Below are 26,788 nucleotides of genomic sequence, written 5' to 3'. Positions count from 1 at the left end.
TAACAGAATGAGGAAAAGGATCTTGGAAGTGGAATAAATATTTGCATGGGATGGTGGTAATTCCCTAAGCTTTATAAGCTATCCTAGGTAGGATTTCCAGATAAACTACAGAATTCCCATATAGCTCATGCAATCCTGGGGAGCATACTTATACTAAAATATTACCTGTTGTTTATTGACATTCCAATTGAACAGAGTATCTGTACTTTTATTGGTTACATCTGGCAGCGCTACTCCGAGGGAAGGGTAAGCCAATCTTCTGCCCCCTTGCTCTCATCACTATGAAACAGATACCGCTACACCACGGGGACAATAATCTACCAACGCACATTGTCATTGGAGACCCCAACGAAGATCGTTTCCTATTTCTTATGACTTGAGCAGCCTAAAGTTAGGACTGGGGTAGATTTAAGTATTTCCATAGCTTCTGAATAAGATCATGCATTACACAATCGTTAGTGAAGGCTTAGTGCTGGCAATAAACTAACAACGCAGTCCAGACTGTCCCTCTGGAACACACCTCTCCCCAGGTGTCACTGGACCGCTTACCTCGTCTCATTCTTCCAGTCGAAGCGACACTTACTTGTATGGGATGTGTTTGCTGCCATTGACCAGAGCCAAGATGACATTGCCCAGAGCAGACAGCGAGAGGCACAGCCCTGAGCCTCCTTCCCGATTTTTGCTAAGGGCTTTCACACAACTGCCGAGGTCGATGAGGTGCAGGCGACTGCGGCCTCCAGACACTGCCACAGGAGAGAAACAAGAGAAGAGAGAAGGGGTTACGTTCTGGCGAACAGTCAGCTGGTCTTCACGTAGCTCCTTGGGAAATCTGAAGGGAAAAAAAAGACCAAGTAAAAGGATGCGTTTCATGACCCAGTAGGAAACCCCAACAAAATCATGCTGGGGTTACAAACATCATCGTTCTCTTAAATTCTGTCCAGCACACATCACCTACCTTCTAAAACCTACTGATTCACCCTATAAATAAATGAGTAATTCCTGTGAGTTGGACAGGATGCTATTCCAAAGAAGGTAAATGTCTAATAAAAGGAAAATAAGGTGTGTACCCACATGTCCTTTGGACAGCAGAATTCTGAAACTGATCAGAGTTAATACCTGAATGGCCCATAAGTGGTTATCTGTTGACCATCACAGAGACCCTGACCTAAAGTTCAGCCAGGTACCAGGTCATGTGGGGCAAGGGGGAAAAGGGGTTGGCTGAGAAAGCCGATGGCACACCAATGGCAAAACACGCTTTACGTTAAAGGATGCGGTACTGTGTTCGCCTTCCACTGTCCCCCGTAAAAACACTTAAAAGGGAAGATATAATATGTTACTTCTCTTTTATCCCATTTTGTATCAGATGAGATCAGGTCATGGCAGCGTGCAAGGGAAATAGTTATTTTTAAAGCAAAATATCATCTGTTTTGCAACCTAATTACATAGACAGGAGAAGCTCAGAATTTCCATGTGCACCACAGATTAAAGGGCAAAGACAGGTACCAGTTTGGACTTTCAGACTCTAATAGTCCATTTGATGTAATGGAATAAAATGCATAATGTACACATAGTAAAATAGAACACAGAGAACAAAGGCACAGTTTAGACTGTGCTGGAGAAGAATATTATAAAATACCTATAATTATACCTGCATGACTCAAAATGAGAGTCACATTTAGACAATGGAAAATCGACTCTCTGCTCTATACCCACTGGAGTTTCAGTTGTCAAAGAATTCTGAATTTCACACATGGTGTTTAATCTAGAAGGGTACAAAGTGCCCTGAGCGACCACAGGCTGGCTCTTACTACCAAGAATTTATGTTACTACAGGTGGCTGGAGAGAAAGTTGTTCTGTAATCAATGAAGGAAATAGGTGATAATTATTAGCAGTTAAAGAAGCAAGCTCCTTATTGACTTTTCAGATTTCTGAGGTCACAGTTTCAGGGTTAAAGGAACATAACTCAGTCTGCCTTGTGTAATCCTGTCTGTGGGGACAGAGCCAGGAGTGCAGTTTCCAGGCTCTCGGCCTCACATGGAAAGGTGCTGGCTCAGGTAGTAAATGGCCATCATCTGTGATTGGATGGCCATCAGCTGTGGCTAGTTGGCCGTCAGCTGTAACCAGTGAGCCATTGGTCATTAATATAACTGCGGTGGCTACGCTAGCAGCAAATGGGGGCTAGCAAGAAGATGGTGGCTGAGCTAGCAAGTGGCACAGTGTGGATTGCGGATTGCAGAGAGGGGGATTGCAGCTAGCAAGTGAGGTCAGTTGGCAGAGACAAGTGGACAGCGGGTTGCAGATAGTGTGGCTCCTGCTTCCTGTGTCTCCAACCCAGCCGCCAGGGAGAATATAGTGGTATGACTCCCCTAGCTATGGCTCCGTGGGTGTTCCTTTTTGGCCTCACCATGTCCTGTGTTCTTATATGGGGAGTGGGACCAGAGACCCCGCATGCCACCCTGCACGACACTGTATTTATATTCTAATATGTATATTTTAAGTCTAGACTCTGGCCAAATTAAATTACTCACATGCCTTACTCTCCCCATAGGAAGCAACATACTAATTTTACCCCACTCCTGAGCCACTTACCCAGCTCAAGTTTACGGAGCACTTGGTAGGTGCCAGGAAATGCTAAATTATCCTAATATCACTGAATTCCTACAACGATCCTACAATGCAAGTACCAGCTCCATTTCACAGATGAGGAAAACGAGGGTCACAGATGTGAAATAAATCGCCTAAGATCTCATAGAAAATTAATGCTCAATATAAGATGAAAGTCCAGAGCTATCAATAAAGCAAGTAGAAGGTCTTTTAACCCACCTCCCCGTAACTTAGTGGTCTCCAAGATTTGCTGAATATCGAAATCACCTTGGAATCTTTAAAAATAACATGGATGCCTGGCTCCCACTCCCTGGCTTTCTAATGTAATTGATCTGGAGTGTGAAACGGCATTGAGAGTCATTGAAAAGCTCGTCAGGTGATTCTCAACATGCAGCAGTGTTTGGGAACCACTGCCTTGCTACCTGCCCAGCTTAACTAACGCCTCCACCACCTGTGCAAGGCTGACTGGTGAACCCCAAGTGCTGAATGCTCATGGTCAGTGCTGGCTGTCCTCTAGTTAGTGTATGCACTTTTGCTCCCAAACAATGAGCTATATAGGTCAGCTGGGTTTTCTCCTAAATCTAGTTACACCACTTGCCCCTGGTGTTATAGATAAAGATATAATCAAGTATTATATAAACCAATAACATGATTGTGTAAAGGCAGTTAATGATTCTATAAAAATCAAACTCAATGCTTTGGAAAGACATGATAAAAATGAGTCATTTTTTTTCCTTAGAGATGCTGCATTAGGTGTGGATAAAAAATTATGGAGTGGGAAACATTTTAAGACTCTAGAAAATGTCTATACCAGGTTGGCTGTACACATGTCTTTTATGTTTCCGAATCATTTAGAAGAAATTTCAAGTGAAACCCGGACTATGAATATACATGTGGTTTATGAAAGTCAGAACCTTAAGATGAAAACTCATCTCAAAGACAAAACCTTAGTCCAGTATCAGAAGATCAATTAATAAATACTCATTTGTATGTTTTGAGGTGAAATGACATGTCTATGACAGGAGTGGATCATTTTACATGATTTTCCTTTTTAACTAACTTTCTCAATGAACTGACCAATTCCTGGCTGTGTTGCAGAAAAGGGCGTCTCTGAACTCACACCATCTGCTTACATGAAAGGTAACTGGATGAAACATAGCCAAACTACATGATAGAGAAATTCACTCCCTGTTTAAAATACAGCACACATTTGATTTAACGTAAGGACTAAGCACTGACGTGCCAGGCACAGTACCAGCTCATGCAGATGGATAACAGGCAACGTGCAGTCTAATGAATGGTTGAAATTGCTCAAGCCCTTGAATGGCTGAAACATGAGGTGGAGAAAGGTAATGGCTTCCCATCCACCAAATTGGTTTGGGACTTAAAGTAGAAAGATAATATTCATACACAGAGGGGAGCATCTGAAAGGCTTCATGGAGGAGGCAGCGCAAAGGGGAAGTGAGGTACAGACCAGGCTTTCTTAGTGATGTCATCGTCCCTTCCCTTCTTTCCAGGAGGAGGCAGCCCTGACCTTGGTGGTAGGAGGGATTGGAAATAACAGCATGAAAGATGACAGATGGGGTCCCAATTGGCAAGGTCCCAGAAGAGGCTGAAGAGCGCAGGACAAGGAGGCAAGGAGATGAGAGGAAGCCGACCTGTGGGCAAGGGGTAGGGGGAACCGAGGTACAGGGACCAGGAGATTTAGAAGGTGAGAGGAGAGAAGCTGAGGTGGTTCACCAGATTAATAGTTTCTTCTCCTTAAATAGGATGCTGGTTATCTGTGGAGACTGGTAGAGTCGGGGCATGAGGCTTCAGAAGCTTTGCAACTGCTCCTGTGATGGAGGTAATGGGAAAGCTATGAGAGATTATTGTGGGAATTCCGACTGCACTGTTTGGAATATTCTCCTGGCCAAAGACTTTTAAAAAGTATATTACAAAAATCTAACAAATATAAAACTGTCACTTCATTATTGGCCTAGGGGGAAATGAGGGCCCTGCAGCAGCCCCCCCGCCCCCCATGTGTGGCAATCCTCCCTGCACCGGGCTTTGCTCTAAGGCCCAGCAGACGCCCGGCTGGTTCTGCCTCCCTGAGAAGGCATGTTCTTTCCTAGAACTCTTTTAGCACATCTGCCACCTAAATGATGGATTTCTAGAGTCCTGTGGACCACACAGCCCTGGATAGAGCATGAGCTGATTGAAGCCGTTCCAGAATATAAAGAGAGAGTGGTTGTTTGTCAAAAAACAAACAAACAACAAAAAACTGAGATTAAGGAAACAGTCTGATCAGATTTGTAAACAGAGGCGTGCCCCTTGCATGTACACTCGCCCATCAGCACACACAGACAGCCCAGCCCAGCCCAGCTCACACGTGGCCTCCAGGCTTCCCCTAGAGGCAATAAACTGAATGAACAGATCCAAGATGTCATTCTTGACCCTGGGCAATAGCTGCTTGCAAGCTCACATTACTCATAAAGTGATGCTTTTAAAAGCCATCTTTATCAACAGGACTTGTAAGCTTTCTGTACGGTGAATGTGTTACCCTCAAGCATCACTCGTTCCATCTTGCTTTTGACGCCTAACACACCCATCCTTACAAGGAGCATCTCCTGGTCATTAGGACTTCAGGGTCCCTTCCCCAAAGCGGGAATTCCCAAGGCGGTTCTCAGCCTTGATGCACAGAAGGGGAGTCTCCATGACGGGTGAAGAATCAGCCCCACTAACACTCCAATAACTTTTAAACCATAACAAATATTTTAATCTTAACCTAGTGCTATCCGCAAAACAGTGACACATTAACACAGAATTTTCTATTTTGACTGGACATGTTTCAACCATGTTTGTCTGTCTACTTAAATGTGGATCTGCATGTATATAAATGTGTGTGTATAAAATGCATGTATGTGTGTAAGATTCAGGTGTATATACACACGGCGTGTTTAATTTTTGTGGCAGAAACCTCTTTGCATCCGTCATCTAAGCTTCTCATGGCCAGTTAACACCAGCCCGCTCCATCGTCTGCTTCCCACAGGGTGGCTAATTAATAAACTTTCCCTTAATTGAGTTCTGGCTGCCAGGTCCACAGGGGTTATTCCTTATATATATAAGTAAACAAAATTTCCATTTTAAACAACACTCCAAATCTCCTCATTACATTTTAAACAGATATAAATTCACTGAAGTCAGGCAAGCTCTGGGCTGGGAGTCCATGTACATTCTGGCCGGATTCCCTGCCCCACAAGAAGCCAGGTGCTTTGGCAGGCAGGTGACTTCCCCAGAGACTTTGGGTTTACCCCCTCATCAGCCTGGCCTCCTGCCCCTTCTTTGTTCTCATCTACAGAATCATCAGGAAGCATCTAAAGAGGTTTTGGAAGCCATTAATGGTACCTGCGTTTTTCTTCAACCTGAATCTATTATTTAAAAGCAATTTGCTTCCACAATTTACAAATAGGGAAAGATGAGTTTGATGTTAAATATTTAATAAGTGCCTAGGGTTGGTTACGTACTGACTTGAGGTGGATGGTTGGGTTTAGGGGATGTCCTAGCCCACACTTTTGTGGAAGCCGAGTTTTAAAGTTCTTACACTTGAAGTAATTTCATTCACGGCTTCTTTGTTTTCAAGATTCCTTCCTACTTCTAGATTCCACGTGGAGAGCAGGACTATGAAATAAAAACTGAAAAATCAAAAACAGAGTTGTTTTCAGCTTGGTTTGCAACCTAGGAGGAGGAGATGATCCCACCTCCTGATTTTTTTCCACTTGGTGCCATTTGGAAGCCATTTGGCTCAAGAGTCAGATCTTTTATGAGTCACCCTTTGCCAAAAGTATAAGAATCCACTGCAAGCTCTACTGCTGCTGCTGCCGCTGGTTATTATCGACAGCTTAAAAGAATAAAATAAACATTTTTCAGACTCCCACATTCACACTGCTAAGATACAGCCTGGGGCCATTGTGGGGGGGACAGTTGAGGGCAGGATTTAAAGTTAGCTCTCAGACTATTAGGAGAAATGTTATATAAAATTCTGTCATGGATTTTAAAGATCTGTATCCTCTCATCCCTCTCCTAATCCATTGTTTCCTTCTATAAGAAAGTTGTTCTAAACGGAAGGGCTATATGTGGTGAGCCCTTCCTTGAGAATCGATCCATCTCCCATGAAGAATTCCCGTTCAGAACACTTTACTCATCCCGTCAGGCCTTTCTCAGGTGTGCTGACGGTCCACGTCCCTGGGCACCCAGGACACTATAAGTGAGGACAAGAGTATCTAGAGTCCCGGGCAGCAGCCAGTGCCGACAGCCAAGGTCAGATCCATGAATGCTACCCTCAGGTGGCGGGCCTTCAGCCCAGGCCAGGGTACACGGTGAGATTTCAGCCCCGGGGGGTGTGGGGGTGGGGGGGATGGGCAGTGCACCTCGTTAGGCCCAGTCAAAACCAAGGGAACATGTGGCAAGAAAAATAAGTGAATGACGGGTACATGCCATGACATGCATGAATTTCAGACGCTACTCGAAGGGAGCCAGAGACATGAGTCCGTGTATGGAGCACATGATTCCATTTACAGGATATTCTGGATAAAGGCAAAACGACAAGGACAAAAGTCAGATCAGTGGTTGTCAGGGGCCGGGGAGGGGACTGACTACAAGGAACAAGAGGGAACTTGATGTGGTGATGACTTTTCTCTACCACTTGGTAGTGGTGGTAGTTACTATACAACTGTATAGATTTGCCAAAACTCATCCAACGACACATGAAAAGGGTAGGTATTGCTGAATGTAAATTATGCTTCATTAAACCTGTTAAAACAACAACTAAGGAGGATGAACAATGGCCGAAGCCTGGGCCAACAGAGCTGTTGAGATGGGGGAAGGGGAGAACTTCCACTTGGGGGCAACAGAAGCCCCGAGCGCTCTCTCCAGGATGCTGGTTTTTAAGACTTTGGGCAACGAGGAGACTTGGGGAGAAGTTGGGGAGCCCATCCCCAGACCCCAGTTGATGTCTTCATTCCTGGCTCCACCTCAAATCGGGTTAGTTGATTGCCTGTGCGTTAGTCAATTAGCTTCACAATTTCCGTCCACCAGCGTTAGTCTCCTCACTCAGGGCTTTCTGTTTTCATTTGTCTGTTTGTTTGTTGTTTGTTTGTTTTTGGCATCCAGCGTCCTTGGAACAATCTCTCAGAATGCACTGGCGGCCAGTTGCCTGTGTTTTGAAAGCCCTACAAAGGTGGACATTGACAGACTGTGGAAGCCACTGCCCAGCGACCCCAGCCCTGTGACCCACGACTTGCCTTAGAAAGCCCAGTGAGGCCAACAGACCACTCCTCCCGTGGTCCAAGATCCCATCTGAGATACTCAGCTGGGGGCTGGTACTCAACCAGAATGTAAAGTATACACTCCTTGGCAGACAAGGTCACTGCCCCAAGGTCAGTGCGGCTCTGAAGACAGCCAAGAGAGGACTGTATAACCACCACGGTGGGTTCCTGGTGGTGCAGCTGTCATGGGGACCGGGTCTGCGATTCCACACAGAAACATCACGGATGTTTCACTGAGGGCGGGAAGCAGCCAGACTCTGGTTAGTTATTCAAATGTCTGGTTTACAGATTATATAAAAAGCAGGACTTTGTTTCTTTCAGGTCCATATAGTGTGCTACTGCTTAGTGACATTTTGCCAGGGTGCTTTGGTGGATAAAAGTTGGTCTTTCATGATGAGCACCTTTAAAGGTTTGTGAACGAAAAGGTACCCTTATGCTGCTGTTTTTCTTTTCTACCTTTTTCCTCTCACATTGCCATGGCAATTACATCCATAAATTCTCTTTACCAAAGCAAACCCTTTTCCCTTAGACAGTCCAAAAGTCAACTTCGGCCTAGACTCAACACGATCTCATATCACCACTCCGCGAACTCCGGACTGGTGACACTGTCCCCCGTTAACCACGGGCCACGGCGGCCCCCAGTGAGGGGCTTCTCATCAGGCCAAGGCCTGACCAGAAGGCATGAGGGTAGAGGTAGCGCACTTACTTCCCCCTTTCCCGCTCTTCTCCATCCGGTACTGGTAGATGTGCAGGGTGAAGAGCATGTGGGAGTTGCGATGGTCGTCCTCGTCGCAGTCCTGCTGGTGGCCCCGGCGCGAGGCAATGGCGGCGTCCAGGAAGAAGGCGGCCTTCTCCGCGGTGGGCGCCCGCAGCTCGCTCTGGTTCTGCAGCTGGAAAACACAAGCTAAGAGCTGAAGCGGCAGGCGGAGGAGGGAGGGCTTGCCAGCCCCACAGGCCCGGCAGTCCCTTCCGCGCCTCTCGAAGGCCAGAAGTCCTTCTGGAACAAGGTCCCTTTACCCATGTGCAATTGTCAGCTTCATTCGTTCATTTCTGAAGATGAATACTGAACACAGGTATTAGATGACACATATGTTTTACCCACTTTACAATTTAAGTCGAATCTGTAAAAGGGCAGGTGTGAAAAGCAAATGCTTGTACCTCTGAGACCAGTGGGAGCGAATGGCCCAAGCTGATGCCTGCTGAAGACAGCGAACCAACTTCCTGGGCCATCCGTTCACCAAGGGAAACATGAGGGATGTGACTGTGCCTGGATTTCAAAGATTAGATGGTTGGCGGCAGGTAGGTTGCAAAATGTGACTTTAGTCGACAGCACTGGCGTCCCAAAGAAGTGAAAAAACTTGGTTAGCTTTAACTCAACTCTCAGTTTTCCCAGTTATTACTTAAAGCCCATTTAACATCACATTTACTGGCATAGTCATAAACCAGAAGTAAGTGTCAAAGGTGTATGAAAACCCCTAAGATCCTTCAATGTCTCATCTATATCATTTAAGGAATATCTATTTTTGTCTTCAGTTCCTAAATTCCTGCGCTTCGCATACTCATTAATTGATTAAAGAAAGCGTGTGGACAATGTGTCTACATCCTATGAGATCCCTTGGCAATCATAGTAAACCTTAAGTAGGAAAATACTGCCGTATCAGAGTTTTGACCAGCACTTCCTTTTTCAGGAGAAAAAGAAACTCGTATTTCTGATGCATTCAAAGAAATGATTTGCAGTCTATGCCTTGGAGTAGGTACAAATTCTGATAATTTTCTACTCTGAATCTAATTGGACCTATGCTTCTGAACTGTGAGAGCCATTATTTGGAACCTGAGACCATGAAAATCTTCAAATGTCAGAGAGAGAGAGATTCTGTTGTGTTCTTTTTTTCATTTACTACGGCAGAAAAATAAACCAAAGAATTTTAAAGATGTTTCAACACGAAGAGATACAATACAGAGGATATTGGGCTCTTTTTCTTCTATTCCTAGCCTTCAGTTAACCAGGTCTTTCACCGACGTGGAACTCCATTAATGGAGTTATGAAAGTGAATGGAGGTCATAGCATATTTGAGTGTCTACGTCATGCTTGGAGCAGCAGTAGTGGGGAGGGGGAGTCTGACTTCCACCACAGGTGCTTTGTAGATACCGTCTGAACATGTCTTATGCTCCAAATCAGTGGTTCTCATCGTGTGGTCCTTGGACCATCGTGTGGTCCTTGGACCTCACGCGGAAACTTGCTAGACAGGCCCATTTTGGGGCTCTCGCCCAGGCCTACTGAATCAGAAATTCTAGAGGTGGAGCCCCACAATCTGCATTTTACAAGTCATTTAGGTAACTGTGAGTAAGACTAAAGTTTGAGAACCACTGGACTAAGGTTTGCACAACCAACGAGTTAGCATTCTAATTAGATTCCATATCCAAATGGGGTCTGATGCATCATTAAAACTATGAATGGCCAATTTTAGTCACACACACCCACCCTTCGGGAGTTGCCAAGAACTAACCAAGCAATCACAGTATAAATGCTATGAGTGTTCTGGTGACCTTAGGAGAAATATCTAAGAGGGCTTCCTGGAAGAAGTGACATGTAGCTGAGACCTAAAGGATAAGGAGTTATCCAGATGAAGAGTGACAGGGGAGGAGTGTTCCACGCACAGGGAACGGAACGTGCAAAGGGCCAGAGGTAAGAGGGAGCCTGGTCGGTGCCTTAGAGCTTCGCTACTGGAAGTGTGGTCAGTCGTTGGGAAGTTTGTTAAACATGCATAATCACAGGCCCTGTCCCAAACCTACCGAACCAGAGTCTGCATTTTAACAAGATCTCCAACGACTGATGTGCACACTGCAGTGTGAAGGGCATTGCTTTTTTAGGGGACTTGCATGCAATGTAAGAGGAGTGGCAAGGAGGGGAACGGTAAGAGATGACCCTTGAAAGGTACGTGTTGCGCTTTGTAAGTCATGTGGCATTTGGGAATGGAGGATTCATAAAGGAAACGGAAGGGTCTGGCTGGGGGAAGAACATGGTCAGGTATGAGAAGAGGGGTACCACAAAGGGGGGGTCCTCACCTGTGGAAACTGTCTCACTTGGGATGAGGCAGGTACTTACTATCTAGAACAAGGAGACATCTGACAAAACTAGAAAATAAAGCGTATTGCGGGAGACTGCAAGAATTGATTATTTTGGGTATGAACCAGGGAGCTCTCAAGCCACGCCTACATCTGTAGTCAAACAGCAAGACAGAAACACTCATAAAAGGAGTGACATCCTGAAAAGGCAAACTGGAGCTTCTCTTGGCTTCCATACTTCTAGCAATTATATCATGGTTCTAATTAAAAAGCGGTTATTCGTTTTTCCTACAGCACTACTAATCCAGCGGCAAACCAGTGCCAGAAACACAGTTTATAGAGCCATAAACAGCCCCAGTAATGGCTGTAGCTATTTGTGTAGAGCAGTAAATATCTCGGTTTGTTGTTAAACAAAAGAAAGATTGCACTTTTTTTCCCCCCTGCAAGGGGCGTAAAGAAAGTAAATTCAATTTCCTCCAAATGCTACAACAATTGTGGCTCCTGCTCATTGTCAATTAGATTCAAGGTACAAATATTTAGGTTGGGCGAGCAGATGGCCCCGCAGCTGGAGGCCGTAAAGTTCCAGTCCACTTTAAAGTAAACACTCGTGAGCGTCCCGCTTTGTGCATGGGAGTGAGTCCTGGCTTGAGCTGCCCCAGCCTCAGAGGTAGGTATGAGCCACCTGGGAGCCCACCAAGCTCCGGAAGCAATCACCTGCGTGCCACAGATGGGGTCCTCACACAGGTACACGCCCGGGGACTGGCCATCCTGCAGGCTGCCTGTGGCCACCTCGGACAGCAGGTCCCGAAGGTTCTCTTCTTTGCCCCACACCTCCACGGCTGAGATCCGGACTGAGAAGCGGGCTCCGGTCTTTTCCTTCCGTTCGTTTATCAGCTTGAAGAGCCAGGAGATGGCACAGGGGATGATGCCGAGATTTTGCATGGAGTCGTCCTTTCCGATCATGGTATAGGATTTTCCTGGGGGGTGGGGCAAGGGAAGAAAGAGTGGCAGTTTGAGTGTCCAGGCATCATTCTATAGGAATCTCAAGAACAGGTGCCAAGGATGCAGAAGGAAAGCACGCGGCGTGGGGGAAGGGAAGAGAGGAAATGAAAAGATGAGGGAACTATCCAGCCTTTGGCAACGGTAACAAAAAGACATTTCCCTATACTGCTGATTAAATGGCTACAATAAAGACTGCGAGAGCCCAGGCAAATGACGAGATTAAATGACAGTGTACCTCCAGGAGGCTCCCCAATATCACAAGCTCTCCCGTGTCAGCACTGTTTTGTCCACAGTGGAAAGGCAGGGACCTTTCCTTACTATTATGGTTCTTTTCATCAGCACCCCACAGATTTGATCCACATACTTACACTTTATATCCTTCCTCACGTGAAATGCTGTGTATATTTTTATAGCATGAGCAAATTCCATTAAAATCTGGATCACTGCTTTGATCAGAGATGAAGAGAAGGAAGGGGCAGGAAGACAAGGGGCAGTGGGATGACAAGGGCTCTCTGTCACGTCTTGAAACTGGCCTCCATCGTTTGCAAGGCAAGGCCTCTGTTGGAATCTCAGCCAAGGGACACTTTTTGGAGCCCCCCCCAAATTGCTAACATATCAAGCATGTAAAGTAAGCCCTGGTGAGCAGATGGCCACAGATCAGGATTAAGAAGGCCCTTGCAGGCGATTCAGTCATCAAAATCCTGGTGGTGGTAGTGGGGGGGTTAGCTGCCTCCCTCCCCAGGGGCCCAGCACAGGGGTTTCCCAATAGCTGGGTGCTGGGAAGCAAAGATGGCGGTCAGACTCTCTGCCAGACGGTCCTAACATGGTCCTAGGCTTTGCTTGGAGCTGCTCCTTGGCTTTTATGTCGGCTCCATCACCAACCCAAATCCTCCTGGTCAATGGGGCAGGGGGCCCTCTCTGCTTCCCAACAACCCCTGTTCAGAAAATGTACATTTTCCAGCTGGCTTTCTGGGCATGAGCCTGACCTGGACTGAGCGTGAAGAACCACACTATTCCTTTGTTCAGCTCTTGGATGCGAAGGCTTTCCTAGATGATTGGGTATCTACTTAGGAAGGACATCTACATTTCAAAAGCAGAAATGGTTGTTCATGGTTATTTAATTCAGCACCTAAGGGAGACGCTAAGGACTCTGGGACAATACAGAGGCATGCATAGGTGACCGGGAATCCAAGAAGCATCAGGGAAAGTACGGCTCTCACTGACCCAGCTTGGCGTGGCCGAAACAGAACACGCAGCCATCTGCCCCGTTCACCACAGACTGGATCACCTCTGCCACCGTTCCAGCACACACTTCGGCCTGGCAGACACAAGAGGAGACACCAGCGGTAAGTGGACCATTAATAATAAAAGTGCCCGAGTCATCGCATTGCTAGATGGGTCAGCCTCTCACAGAATTCTGGAGGTGCCAGCGCCCTCTGGTACCTGCCGCCCCCATGCCAGCCTGACGTGACACATACTAATTGCAAACCACTCTTCTGCTGATTTCTGGTACTTTTCAGCTGCTATATCTGCAGATCAGGCAGAAACTGGCTGGAATGGGAACACAGGCTGCTTTCACGGCCCTCATAGCCTTCTCTGATCTGCATTCTGGCCTCTCGGACAAGGCATTGAAACTTTCCACTCGCCCTCTGCTAACTGGATCCTTCCTGTGCGCGCGCGCGCGCACACACACACACACACACACACACACACACACACACAGCCTATGTGCGTAAAATGGGCCGGACTTACAGGAGGGGAAAAGGCGATGTGCCATTTCAGGAAAGTGACCTTGAGAAACATTGTGGTTCTAATACAAGCAGGAGGTTTGTGAGGTATGTCTCCTTTCTCTCCCAAGCTCCCGCCTCTTTCTCAGTCCACACCCTCCTCTTTTCAGCACTAGGCTTCTCTTTCTTTCTCTACAGATACATTCAACGTATGTGAATCCTTTACAAATAAAATGGATTAACTCCTGAGACAGGGGCCAGACTCTTGATGACTTTTTGTATTTCCCCATTAACACCTAATCCAACAGCGCTCTGCCAACCATAAGGACTCAGTCAGGTTTGTGGACCAACTGGGAGCTCTGGGAAATATCTCTTGGGTTAGCATCTGAGGCTTTCACAGCCGCGGGAGGACAGAATTATTCGCTGTGTGCTGTTGCCTTCATTTCTGTCTCCACACCGGTGTCAGATCTCCTGCAAGCATTCTGAACACGGGGGGCTCTGCAGTCATCAGAGCAACGGGCCTCCCAGTGGGAATCCGAAAACTGCAGCCTCGGCAATGAATGCATTTATCCAGCTCCAGGTTGCACAACGAACCCAAGTATTCAGAAATCAATTTTCTCTCCCAAACTGAAATTGAAAAACCCCATTCCCAACAATTGTGCACTGTTCCGGTGGTCGCCTCAGCAACTCTGCTGGGGGCACCTCCTAGGCAAAGGGGACGGCAGCAGAGGGCTGCCCAGGACAGGGCTACATAGGGACGACAGTCTCTAGCACCCCTCACCCGCCACCTAGGACCTAGGCAACAAGACCCTGGCACTAAACCCTGAGACTGAGGTCGCAGCATCTTGATGGTGTTTGCAGGCAGCGCCTCTGCAGAGCAGGGAAGAGTTACTGCCAAACACACTCTGCTTTCTTCCAGGGCCGAGAGCCCACCCTGAGCCACCCATCAAATAAACTGTGTTAGATTCAAGGTCAGCAGGGACAATGTTGCTTGTGTGTGCACCAAAGTCCATCAAAGCATCACCTGGGCTAAGGCCCGGGGACAGAGGAGACACAGGAGAGGTGTCACCCGGCCCAGGGCGGCCAGGCCTCCCCTTGCAGAGCTCCTGCCCGGTATCCACTGAGTGGTCAGCGACCTGTCCATCCAGGGTTTGTCAGGAGCTGCCAGTGGCCTCTAAAGGCTGCTTGCTGCTTTTCCTGGACCTAGAGAAGCAGGCAGCCTTTCCGAGCACAGACCCCGTGCCGGGCCGGGTCAGCAGGAAGCCTCTGCTCTCCCTCAGGTCTGTATCTTCCCCACCATTCCTCCTGCTAATGACTGAATTTGTCCTCTCCAAAATTCATATATTGAAACCTAATGTGATGGTGTTAGAGGTGGGGCCTTTGGGAGGGGATTAGGTTATGAGGGTGGAGCCTTCCTGGATGGGACTATGAAAAAGGCCGCAGAAAGCTCTCCCAGCTACCACTTGAGGACACAGTGTGAAGATGCCATTTATGAACCAGGAAGGGGCTCTCACCACACACCCAATCGGCCAGTGCCCTGCTCTCGGACTTGCAGCCTCCAGAACTGCAAGAAATAAACTTCTGTTGCTTATAAGCCACCCAGTCTGTGCTGCTTTATTATGGTGGCCCACACAGACTCAGTCACGTCCCCAAAGCCAGACCCAGCAGAGGTCTGCCCCAGCAGTGGGCAGCTGATGACAGCCAAGGCCGGGTTAGGGTGTTAAGGGTGGCTCAGAAGGGTGACAAGGGTCAAGGATCGCTGTACTAACCCTTTAGCTTCAGGAAGCGCGCGTCCTGAGAGACTGAGACAAAGCACGATGCGTCACTGCCTGGGGCCACTGGGGTGGCCGCTGTTTTACAGGCCAACAGCAAGGCCATCAGAGCACAGGCGCCCTGCTACCTGTCGTGCGTGCTTCCCTGCTTTGGAAGCTCAAAGGGTGCTCGCCCCATGGGGGCTGAGGCTGGTCCCGGCCAGCAAGCAGGCTATTACTATTAACATTGATGTTATAATAGCAAAAATAGCTCGCATTTACTGAGCACTGACTGTGTTTTGGCTTTGTTCTAACTACCGCATGTGTATCAATTCAATGACTCACAACAGCCTTAAGGATGTAATTTTTGGTTCTGTCCTCATTCTACCGATGAGGACACCAAGGCCCAGAGCAGCACAGTGACTTGCCCCAGGACAAACCACCAGGAAATAGTGGATGAAATGGCAGGAGGTCAATGATACAACCCTGTACAGAGCAGGACACAGAGAGGTCAAGGGGAGGAATTCGGAAAAGAGGGCTGCTCAAGAAATGGACGATGACAAGAGACTTTGTCTTTGAATCTCCAGTTCCTTGTCTGTAGTGTGAAAATAGCAATGCCTCCTCCGTTTCCTACACTGTAGAATTCTAGGAAGAATACATGGGTTAATGCGTATGAAACTTCTTGAAAGCTGCAAATCGTTTTGTGAAGTGTAGCTTATTATAACACTGGAAATTTTAGCAAACGTAAAGCACTCGAAAGTGAATCCATGTGTAATATTGAGCATACAAGCTCTGCAACCACGTATGAAATGTACATAAAGACTAGCAGTAAAAATGGCTCTGTTTTCTGGACTAAATTTAAAACACATTAATAGTCCATGCTTCATTTAGGGTTCACTTTGGAATTCCTAAAACTTTGGGAGATTTGTTTTTAAAAAGTTTGAACTGCGTTAATTAAATTATGTATAGGCCATTTATTAGACCCAATGTCAGGTTTAGACTAGTGAGTCCATAGGTGGTACCACACACACACACACACATACACACACACACGCACGTGCGCACGCAATGAAGAGAGAAAACATAGAACTTATTCATAAAGTCCTTTGCCTTCTCATGGCAAAGTCTTTGGGGAAAACACATGCTCCCCTTGTTAATGAATGGAGCCTATAAAGTGTGCTCTATGCTCACAGTGCGATATACCCAGGAGCCTGCGAGCACGTCCAGTCTTCCTACTCTGAGACGCAACATCGAGGAAATTAACAGGAGCTGCAAATGGTAGCTGCTGGCACCCTTGTCCCAGGTTCTGCTACAGGCTTGTAGCCATCCTAATGCACACTGTTTTGTGTAAATCTTAGGAAGTGCTGGAAATGTATCAGGAAGGTGCAGGTGTCCGATGCCAAAATGCAGGCAAGGCAGGCCACCGTATACCTGTAACCTGGGTTCTAAATGCCTACTAAAAGAATCAGCTGCACCAATTCGCTGCACATGAATTGCACCAGATGGTGCAACTGAATCTTCCAGTAGACATCTGCTCCTGCTGGGATTGGCTCCAGGAGCTTTGCTCCAGGAATCTTGGCACCTTGAGCCCCCAAGATTATATTCATAGCAAATGAACAACAACGGCCACGATTTCCCTCCTCTCTTGGTGTGCATGCCCCTTGCAATGTGACTTTGCAGCCCTTCCAATCAAGAGGTGGCGTCTCTTCCCCACCCCTCGAATCTGAGCCAACAGAATGCAGCAGAAGAGGTGGTGTTTCGATTCGGAGCATAGGCCTCCAGAGGCATACATGCTTGGATCCTGCCATTGCCATGAGAGCAAGCCCAAAGAGCCTGCTGGTTGATGAGAGACAGTGTGCAGAGAGACCAGGGGATCTGGCCAAGGCCATCCTAGACCACCCTAAAGCCGGCCAAACCCCCAACATGTGAGAGCATCCAGCCAAGATCAGCAGAGCTGCCTACCCAACCCAGAGCTGATCACAGACATAAGTGAGCCGAGCTGGGAGCAGAAGAATCTCAGCTGCCCCATAGACTCATGAGCAATAGTCAATGCTTATTGTTTTAAGCCGCTGCGTTTCAGAGTGGTTTATAATGCAGCCGTACCTGACTGGTACAACAGATGTCCCCGGCCTCTCTTCTTCCCTGCCACTCCGTGCATCCAGGACACAGGACTGCCAGTCAGCCTCAGGTCCCTCCCTAGTTCCTCACTAGGACTCCAGACTTGTCTTCTATAGGGTGCTAGGAGCCTGCCTGACTCTAACCCAGATCCCTGAAACATTTTTTCCCTCTTTCACACCCACACCCAGAAGTAGGGGCAGGAGTGGGGTCCTCATGGACCAGTTGCCAGCACCTGAGTGCAGTTGTCTTGACACTTCCTGCTACCTTCCTGCTTCTGGATGCCATCCACCGATGGCCTCGCTCCTCCTTCTCCCCAAGGATATGTTTTGTTGAACTCCGAGCACAATGGTCTTGCCCATGGTATGACACCAGTAATTCAAAAGAACCGAACTATTCAATGGAGCTCAAATTGGCTTCTCAGAGTTGTGTGATGGAGGAACTGGTCCAGCTCCCTGGAGGACACCCTCCCAGCTCATAGGTCCTGGTGAATGAGTAAAAGCTCCTTGAAATGAGTTAACATTGCCTGGCCCCGAGCGGGGTTTATACCCACCTGAGAAGCATCTTGTGGAAAAACCGCATCAAAGGCAAACATCTTAGGAGGAACCTGATTGCCTCTCTTTTGGAAGGCGTTTTGACCTCCGCACGTCAGGGGGTCATACAAGGTGATCTGCTTCTTCCGTGGGTCCACCTTTAAGAAAGAGCTGGATTCTGAGGTATCACGAGCCAATGTGGAACAAATGCGAAGCATGACTTTCACCTGTTAAGAAACAGGAAACAGGAATGACATGGATGAAAGTGGATACTGTATGCTGGACGTCCTTATATACTCCAGAGATACAGTATACATGGCAGCATGGAACCTTCACATGGTAAATTATGGGGAGGGGCACAGTGAGTTGACAACACAATCCTCAATGGGTTGGGGGAAAACTGATTTATTTATAATTACCAGGTAGAATATTTTGATACGTCCGTTACTTTATTACAGAAATGTCACATCATGTTCTTTGTCTTCCTATTAATATAAGTTGGAACCTAACGGTACCCTGGTGGCCCAATTACAAAGATGAAAAGGTAATGGGAACTGCCAAGCTTTTGCGGCTGGTGGAGTTCCCTTGAAGCTCCCAGATCAATAAACCACAGACATAAAAGTTAGCACCATAATTTACTTCTCGCCTCTGCTCATCAGAACTCTTGGAGACAAAAATCCACAGTTATTAGTGTCATCATGAAAGGCCTGTGAACTGGTCTGTTTTTAATGGCCGGCATTTGATGTGTCTTCCAAGGGGCAATAGTGGTAAAAGATTTGTTTGAACCATGATATTTGGGATCCCATGAAGGGAGGGCATGGAGGATGACATTTCAGGGGATGAAAGGACATCTCAGTGGGAAATAGGAGGCAGTGCCCCTTTGACCCACCTCCTGAGTAACTGAACATGAATATTTCTAGCACTCATGACCAACCCAGCTCCACCTCCACCACCGAGCTTGGTACTTATGGAAATGGACTGCCTGCCCCAGGGTCCTTGGGTGAGAGAGACTCAAGCTGAAGACACACACACACACACACACACACACACACACACACACACACACAGCTCTGGAGACGCAAATCCGGGGGAAAGGGCCACGATTTGCTCCCTTACCAGCTCTTTGGTATTATGTTGCTAGTTCAGTCCAAGTGTGTTGAGTACCTACTATGTGCCAAACACTGAGCTAAGCTTTGGGGATGCAAAGATGTGTGATACAGAAAGTAGCTTGGCAGACAGACACAGGCACATCAGTTTTGTAATATTATGGCAAATTCTGAAGGTCTGTGTAGGATTATTTTTAAACTCCTCTCCGTGTCTTGCCCATTTCATCTGATCAACAGTCAGATCTAAAGAAATCTCACCAATTTGGGGGAGGGGGTTGTAAATTTTTAGATTAAATATTTCAAACATACAGAAATGCTCAGAGAATAATCTATATATACATTGCACATAATGGAGTGAGGGCATCCTCCTGTCTGTCTCAGCCCTGTCTACCGAGGCATGGGAACTAGTCTGCAGTGTGCAAAGCTGAAATGCAAAGAATTCCTAGGGCACTGGGCTCCTCAGGCGGCCGGCACTGCGCCCAGCTATGCACGTGTCCATCACATAAGAACAGTACTGAATATGGATGGGGGGCCGGGGTCTCGGTGCAAGAAGCACAGGCTGGGAACCCACCTCTCAGGATTCAAATCTTGGTTCTCCCACTGTGAGGTCATATAATGATACCTGCCATTTCCTGGGGGTCTCCTGTGTGCTGGGGCTGTGTTGTTACCCACAGCACCTTATTTAATGCTCCCTAAGCCAGGGCATAGGCACACTGGTCCAGGTTTTATAGACGAGGAAACACGTTACAGAACTTGCCCCAAGTCACTGAGCCTGTGGTGGTACTAGGCTCCGATCCTACTTCTGTCTGACTCCAAAGCCCATACTTTTCCATTGAGCCAACTGCTGCCTCCCACACAGAGCTGACCTTCACAGAGCCTCAGTTTTCTCACCTGTATAATAGGAATAACAATGCCTGTCTCATGGGACTCTCGTAAGAATGAAAGAAACTGACCGGTGAGGTACTGAGCATAGGGTGGGTGCTCCATCCCAGAGGCGACGAGGTGTCTTCCTCCACTTCCTTCTCCTCCCTGTACTTCCCTCCCCCTGAATCATGATATCCTAGCATTTTCCAACCACGGTGCTAATGTGCTAATGAGAAGGTTTAGAACCCCTTGCCCTGGCCTTGGGTACCATGGCCTCGGGTACCATGCTTCACAACAGGGGGGGATTACTGCAGGCAGAGCTAGCTATTAGCGCTGGGCCTTATCCTGTTAGTGGGACATCGCTGAGTCCCACACTCACTGCACGGATAACAGTAACCACCACATCCATCTACATGCCATTCTAGCAATTTTCGTATTCACTGTGAATGTCTCCAATCTTATTTCAGTTCCATTCACTTCTACAGATTTGCCCCAGTTACCCAGCAGGTGTGCTAAGAGCATGTATTCAAACGATAACTTTTGGTAGATGCCTGGGGCCTTGCGGCTTCCAGTAAGCAGATGCCCAAGCCTGGCCTCTGATCCATACAAGTCAATGCTGATGCAACGTCAGGCAGAACTGATGGCGTCACATGGCCCACTGCTTTTCTATTTCACAATTTTGCATGCGGTTTCTGGGTGACCCGACGTGCTGACTGTAAAACATGAGCTAAGCCAGGCGAGGGCCTACAAGGAGAAGCAGGAGAGAAGGGGCTGGATTAGTGAGTCATTTGTCAGGGAGGAATGCTCCGGCATCTTAATGAAGTTCCAGGCCTGCAGTTCAATTTCTGCAAGCAGGCTGAGGATTCCAGCCATTGGTCTGGCCAAGGAGATACACAGTCTTTAAAAACCCATTGAACTCTGGGCTGGGGAAAATGCCGCACTCCATTCTTTTCTTTTCATTTAAATAAATCGATATTTTTCCCCTTCAAGAAAGGAAATTGGGTTTTTCTGCTTCACTTCCTTTGTATTATTATTCCTTTAGTCCACCATCCACTTCCTGCTAAATCCTTGGTAATTAAAGTCCTTAGGAGATACCACTTGTGATCAAGAAAGACCCCCAGACTTTTTGCCAGAAGATCTTGCTTTGGTTGCAAACACTGGCAGGTGCTGGATAATACCTACTTCAAACTTTCCTCTCCCTGCTGCTCTGGCTGGAGGGTCCCTGCAGCTGTTACCAAGCAGAGTCGCTCCCCTGCCCTCAGGGTAAAGGGGACAGTCACTATTTTACTCCCAACAGCAGAACTGGGGGAGTAGGATCTAGAAAGCTAAAGGCACAGTCTGAGTGGGGGAAGGAGGGCCCGACACCCTGATTCCACCTAGAGTGGATTAGCACTTCCTCTACCAAAGTTCTCACTGGGTGAGACCCCACTTTGCCTCATTTATCTAATTATTCAGTGGATGGAGCGAGACAGCTGTGGCTCAGGGCAGCAGTTGTCTTCATGTCCTGCTCATTCATCATTTCAGCGCCTCCTCCTGGATGGCATGATGGGACTGAGGGACAAAGAATGTGTGAGGCCCTCACTGAGAGAGAGGCAGCGTCTCGTTCCTGAACTGTACAGACACCCCATCAACGTAAAGGCAATGGGCGACTGCCACACGTGCTAACCGGGGGCTAACGAGGAGTGGGCCCCACAAACACTCACCACCGCCACTACACATGCGCCCACAGACTTCCCTGCCGGTCCCTAGTCGAGCACAGGCATGTGGGGCAGACCGAGAGCAGCTCTTCACGGCCTGCATCCCTACCCAGAAGCTGTACAGCTGCAGGCTCTCTGCTGACCACAAGGCTCGGGAGGGCTTGGGGCAAATCTGACCACTCAGAGGATCCCTCACCAGCCAGGGAAAGACTACAGAGGATGGAAAGGTGTTGGGAAAAGAGAGAACCCAACAGTCCTTCTTGTGCCTGAACTTTGTTTAAACTCCTTTCTGGATCTCACAGTGAAGTCCCTCAACAGACACACAAACGATGGCTGTTCCCTGGCCCGCGTCTCAGCCACAATAAATGCTCAATGACGCTGTGTCTGCAAGAATAAATAGTTTTTTTCCCCGCAAGGTCAGAGGCTGCAGAGTAAATGAACTACTTACTCCTTTCAATTCTTTTACCTTTCTATATTTTGACTCTTTACATGTCTAAGTTCACAGATTTTTAACAATCAGCTCAGTAGAAACTGGTCAGGGCGAGGGCCGAGCACCTAACCAGAAATACCACTTGGCATCATTTTTGTCTCGATTCCGGCAGTTATTAGAAATATATTTAAGCCTTCCACATCTATTCTTAAGTTCCTCGGTTGTGTCTGGAAATGGTTCTCCAAAGCAAGCCAGGGGCGCGTAACAAGGTTCATCAAAGCCTACCAACAGGAAGAACGGTGGGAAAAGTAGAAAAAGGGAGACTGGAGGAGGCATTCTAAAACCAAAGCAGTCACCTGCTGACACAGAACAGCTGAACAGCAGAGCCATTAGCAACTAACAGCTCCAGCCTGGACTGTGTTCCCTTCTACTGAGGCAAGGGGCCGCGATGGAGATGCTGGAGTCCTCGGGTGACGCTGAGCCATGGAAAGGCTGGTCATCCTGCCTCAGATAAGAGAGCAAAGCTGTGGGTGAAAGACTGAGAGGATCTGCCTGATGGGAGCAGAGGGTGAACGTGGGAGTAACACCTGCTGCTCTCAGTACAGACCAGGACACCTTTCCTGGCGTCTACATATTTTTGGATGGGATTTAACTCTTGAGAGGAAAATGTGGAAGGATAATACAAGGGTCCATTGTATCTGATGAGTGTATCTCCTTTCATACAGGTTCCAGGTATAATGGGCACTGCAGTGACCTACTAGGAGCTGGGAGACGAGGTTCTAATGCAGACGTCACCACCATGGAGCGGCTGTGTGTTCTGAGGTGTGGGCCTCAGTTTCCTTATCCCTACAGTGGGCCTGTTGTACCTCTCTTTTGAAGGACAGTTGTGAAGAAACAAAGAAATAAAGACAGACTGTAAAGCAGAGTACATACATTAAATATTGTTTAAGGAAAGAAGGAAGGAAAAGAAAGAATTTATATTCTTTTCCATATCAAATTAATGACATCAGAAGCCTTTCTCCTAGGCTTAATTTTTAAAATTGAAGGAAAAATTTTTTTAATGAATATACACATACACAGCAGCACGAGAGACAGAGAAGAAATTATTCTTCCCCAACCCCAATTAAATTAGAGACTATACGGTCTGCTCATGCCTTTCGTAAAGGTAAGTATCCATGTAAAATTTGATCTGCGCCTCTAAAAGTTAAATATGGTATTTCCCTTATTATCTTCCTTTCTTTTCTGTCCTGACCCGATGTGATGGATGTGCTCACCATGTCTACTTATGGGTACATGACTCACTTCAGGAAAATTCCCCAACCGTTCTAAATAAGATGGTTGGCGAGACAGCAACTTTCAACAGTGCATACTTCTCAATACGTATTCTTCTCAACACACGCGCTTTTGTGATCTACCAAGAAATGTGGGCATCCTCCACATCCGTCTATGCTTCAGACATTCTGACAAAACCATTGCACAAGATTCTGAGGAAGTGCCAATTTCTAAAACACACTGCAAGGGATCAAGGGTACCATTTTCCAGCCATCATTTAAAGAGCACTTTCCACTTTATAATATAATGTAAGATTCTATTGCTAACCCACCACAGGCACCCAGAACCCCATCAATATGACTTTGCTCTCCCCTTTGAACTTACCCAGTGTGCCTGCTTAACCTGATAGCACAGAGTGGCTAAGATGGTCCATGAAGAAGCATGTTAAAATTGGGTGTTATAAAAAGAGATGGTTTTTCTGGTAGCATTTCTAGAAAACATCTGCGATTATTTTTTCTGAAGGAACATGTCGATTATTTCATGTAACTGAAAGGTTCCAGACATTTTTTAGGAGACCCCAGGAATCATCCGCCCAACAGTAACAATCTCGGCGTCCTCACGTAACTCCGACACCAGGAAGTACAGGGAGAACCAAGCAGACTGTGGTCCCAGAGCTACAGAGGGAGCTTTTCCCCATATCTTACAAAGCGAGTGTTCCATCCAAACATAGTTCCCATTACAGAATCGCAGATCCACCCCTGGTGGGACTCCAGAGGTTCGAGGCACAGGTTAGTTACGAGTTACAGGACAAAACCAAATCGGATTGAATGTCTTCACAATAAAACCACAGTCATAACCTGCATGGCCTATCAAAGATCACGGGGCTGCATTCACCTGAGGAAGTCTGGGGAGTCAGATCCAGGGCCGAGTGTGGGGGCAGGAGGGCAGACCACAGAGGCTGAGGTGCATCTGGGCCTGTCTTGGGGCAGTGTAAGCTCTGTGCTGACAAAATCGATCATGCTGTGAGCCAGCCAGACTTCTGCACAACCTCTTCTTCACGTGTTTGACAAATTTTACGTTTACAAAGGATGAGCGTATTTCCATTTGGTTCCCACAACAGCTGTTAAGGAAATAGGATCACAATTGTTGTTACCATTAGCCCTATTTTAGGCTCAGGAGGTTAAGGTCGGGGAACTTCAGTGACCTGCCCAAAGCCAGTCGCCTGGTAAAAGGTGAAAGGGCAGTGGCCACTGTCCATGCCCTCTCTACAGTGAGTGTCCTAGGTCAGAGCCAGAGGAGCGCTGCCCTCCCTTCCAACCCCTCAGGGCTTAGACCTGTGCCCTGGGTCTGGGCGCTGGGCCAGAGCTGAACCACCGCTGAGGACGTGGGTGGGGGCTGTCCCTGCACTGGGGGAAGCTGGCTTCTCAGAGGTGCCAGTGGGTGAACTCATGGAGTGCCACACAGCAAATAATGAGCAGGGAAGCCATCAGAGAGGGAAGATTTACATTATTAAAAGCCAGGCTGGGAAAGGTGACAAGTGGTGGCACAATAAAGCCAAGTGTGAGCAAACATATGCAAGACCAGTAAATGGAACCCGGTAATGAGACGCACTCAATGGAGAAGTGCTTGGGGGAGTGGGAAGAAGGGAAATTCCTTAAAGCTCTTTATCACCATGCAACTGTCACCAGGCAAGCTCAGCAGGGGATTGCAGCCCAGAGAGAGGACAGATGTATAAAGCCAGGGGAAAAGTCCTTCCCAAGGGGCACTGCTCATGGCTCGGCAGCCTTTGGGAGCAGGATCCCTCACACCAATTAGCAGGCTGGGGAAAAGCTGGCCAGGCTGTGAGGATGGAGACAGGCACATTTCAGGGCCTGGTCTGTCAGTAATGGCTCAGTTCTGACAGTGGCCTATTAGAAGAGACCCCATCTGTCAAAAGGATAAGTTGGTTTAAATGTACATCCTAAGACACAGGCATTCTCGGGTCTGAAGGGAAGTGGGCTATGGGATTCTGAGGCCCCTGGATGACCCCCTCCAATATTATAGACGCTCGCTGTCAATGGGTCCCCCTACAACTGTGTGCAGTAAAGCCTGGAGCTCGGGAGCAGACACTCTGGAGGCAGGCTGGCTGGGCTTGAGTTCTGGCTGTACCTTTTATTGATGTGTGCCTGTGGACAGTGACTTCACCTGCACGCCACCTCTACAAACCGGTCATAATGACAGAACCTGCCAAGCAGGGCTGTGATCATTCAAAGAGTGGGTGCCGGTGATACCCCTTACACCAGTGCCTATCCATAGTAGGTGCTCAATAAACATCAGCTTTATTACTTTACAATAATGGTAATAACTATCATTACTATGTTTTATAATATAAATATTTAGTATGTTTAAATTTTATAGTATTTTTAAAAAATTATTCTAATTATTGAAGGTCTGAGCCTCCTGGAAAGACCATGGAATTTGAAGTGAGGCAGATCCCGTCTCTTACTAGCTGGGTGACTATGACCATATTATCTGAGCATAGTGTCCTCCTCACTAAAATGAGGATAATAACCCTTATCTGGGAGGATTTACGTGATTATTAAGTAAATAATCTTTCAAAGGTACTCAGTGTGGATTTGGGTACTTATTGTTACTAAAAAGCCCGTTTACCACTAAAGCTCACTCATGTGTTACAGCTGAAATGCTAACTAATAGATCTGTCATTAAATAACAAACACTCAAGAAATGCTGCCTCTGCTGATGCCGACTTGTCTGTCACCAAAGAGATGCTATTTGGCTCGAAAGACAGAAGGACCAAGGGAAAGTCGTCATTCCCTTTGGCGGCTCTTTTTATTATAAATATGACATGTTCAGCTTGCTAATAAACTGACACTTGATTTAGTGTCTTCTGTACCTCACTGCTGGGTTCTCCTTGGTCCCAGGGATTTCAATACCCCACTGCTTCTGGCCTTTGATCTAGAGAAATAACACCCGGAGTTCTGAAAGTAATCTAGTAACCCAGTCGGGTGACCGTCTGGAAACACTAGGTCCATCATGGGATTTTATAAAGCACCATAATACACAACCTAGTTATCTAAATCAGAAAGGCAATGGCCGTGATCATCTAATAATTAGGTATTCCTTTTTCTGGCATTCATCACGTACGTACACTTTCTTTGTAAAACTGTCATTTAGGAACACAGTCCACGCTGACCCATGGGTTCTATTAACGATGTGCATGTTTCCTGGGATGATAATTTTGTTCCTGGATGAGACGTGCACAGAACCTAGGGGTACCAGCATGAGCCTGGGTTCTCAGTGACTTCTGGGAACAGA

The 26,788-nt window shown here is 47.2% G+C and overlaps 1 protein-coding gene across 2 annotated transcripts in view; it reads right to left on the bottom strand.

Moving 5' to 3' along the window:
- KIF26B (kinesin family member 26B) overlaps positions 1-26,788 on the bottom strand; it is a 406,845-nt gene that overhangs the window by 47,787 nt on the left and 332,270 nt on the right. For both annotated transcript variants that reach the window (XM_019730870.3, XM_019730871.3), the window contains 5 exons: positions 18,125-18,331; positions 13,203-13,296; positions 11,691-11,953; positions 8,617-8,800; positions 584-743 (listed from right to left, as the gene is read on the bottom strand). In XM_019730870.3, the coding sequence (XP_019586429.3) occupies positions 584-743; positions 8,617-8,800; positions 11,691-11,953; positions 13,203-13,296; positions 18,125-18,331 (908 nt within the window). The remainder of the gene's footprint in view (positions 1-583; positions 744-8,616; positions 8,801-11,690; positions 11,954-13,202; positions 13,297-18,124; positions 18,332-26,788) is intronic.

The sequence above is a fragment of the Rhinolophus sinicus genome, chromosome 6, assembly GCF_057876585.1.
Source record: "Rhinolophus sinicus isolate RSI-liver-muscle chromosome 6, RSI-T2T, whole genome shotgun sequence".
Taxonomy (NCBI): Eukaryota; Metazoa; Chordata; class Mammalia; order Chiroptera; family Rhinolophidae; genus Rhinolophus; species Rhinolophus sinicus.
The sequence above is the reverse complement of the archived record's forward strand: the minus strand, read 5'-3'. Positions and strand labels throughout refer to the sequence as shown.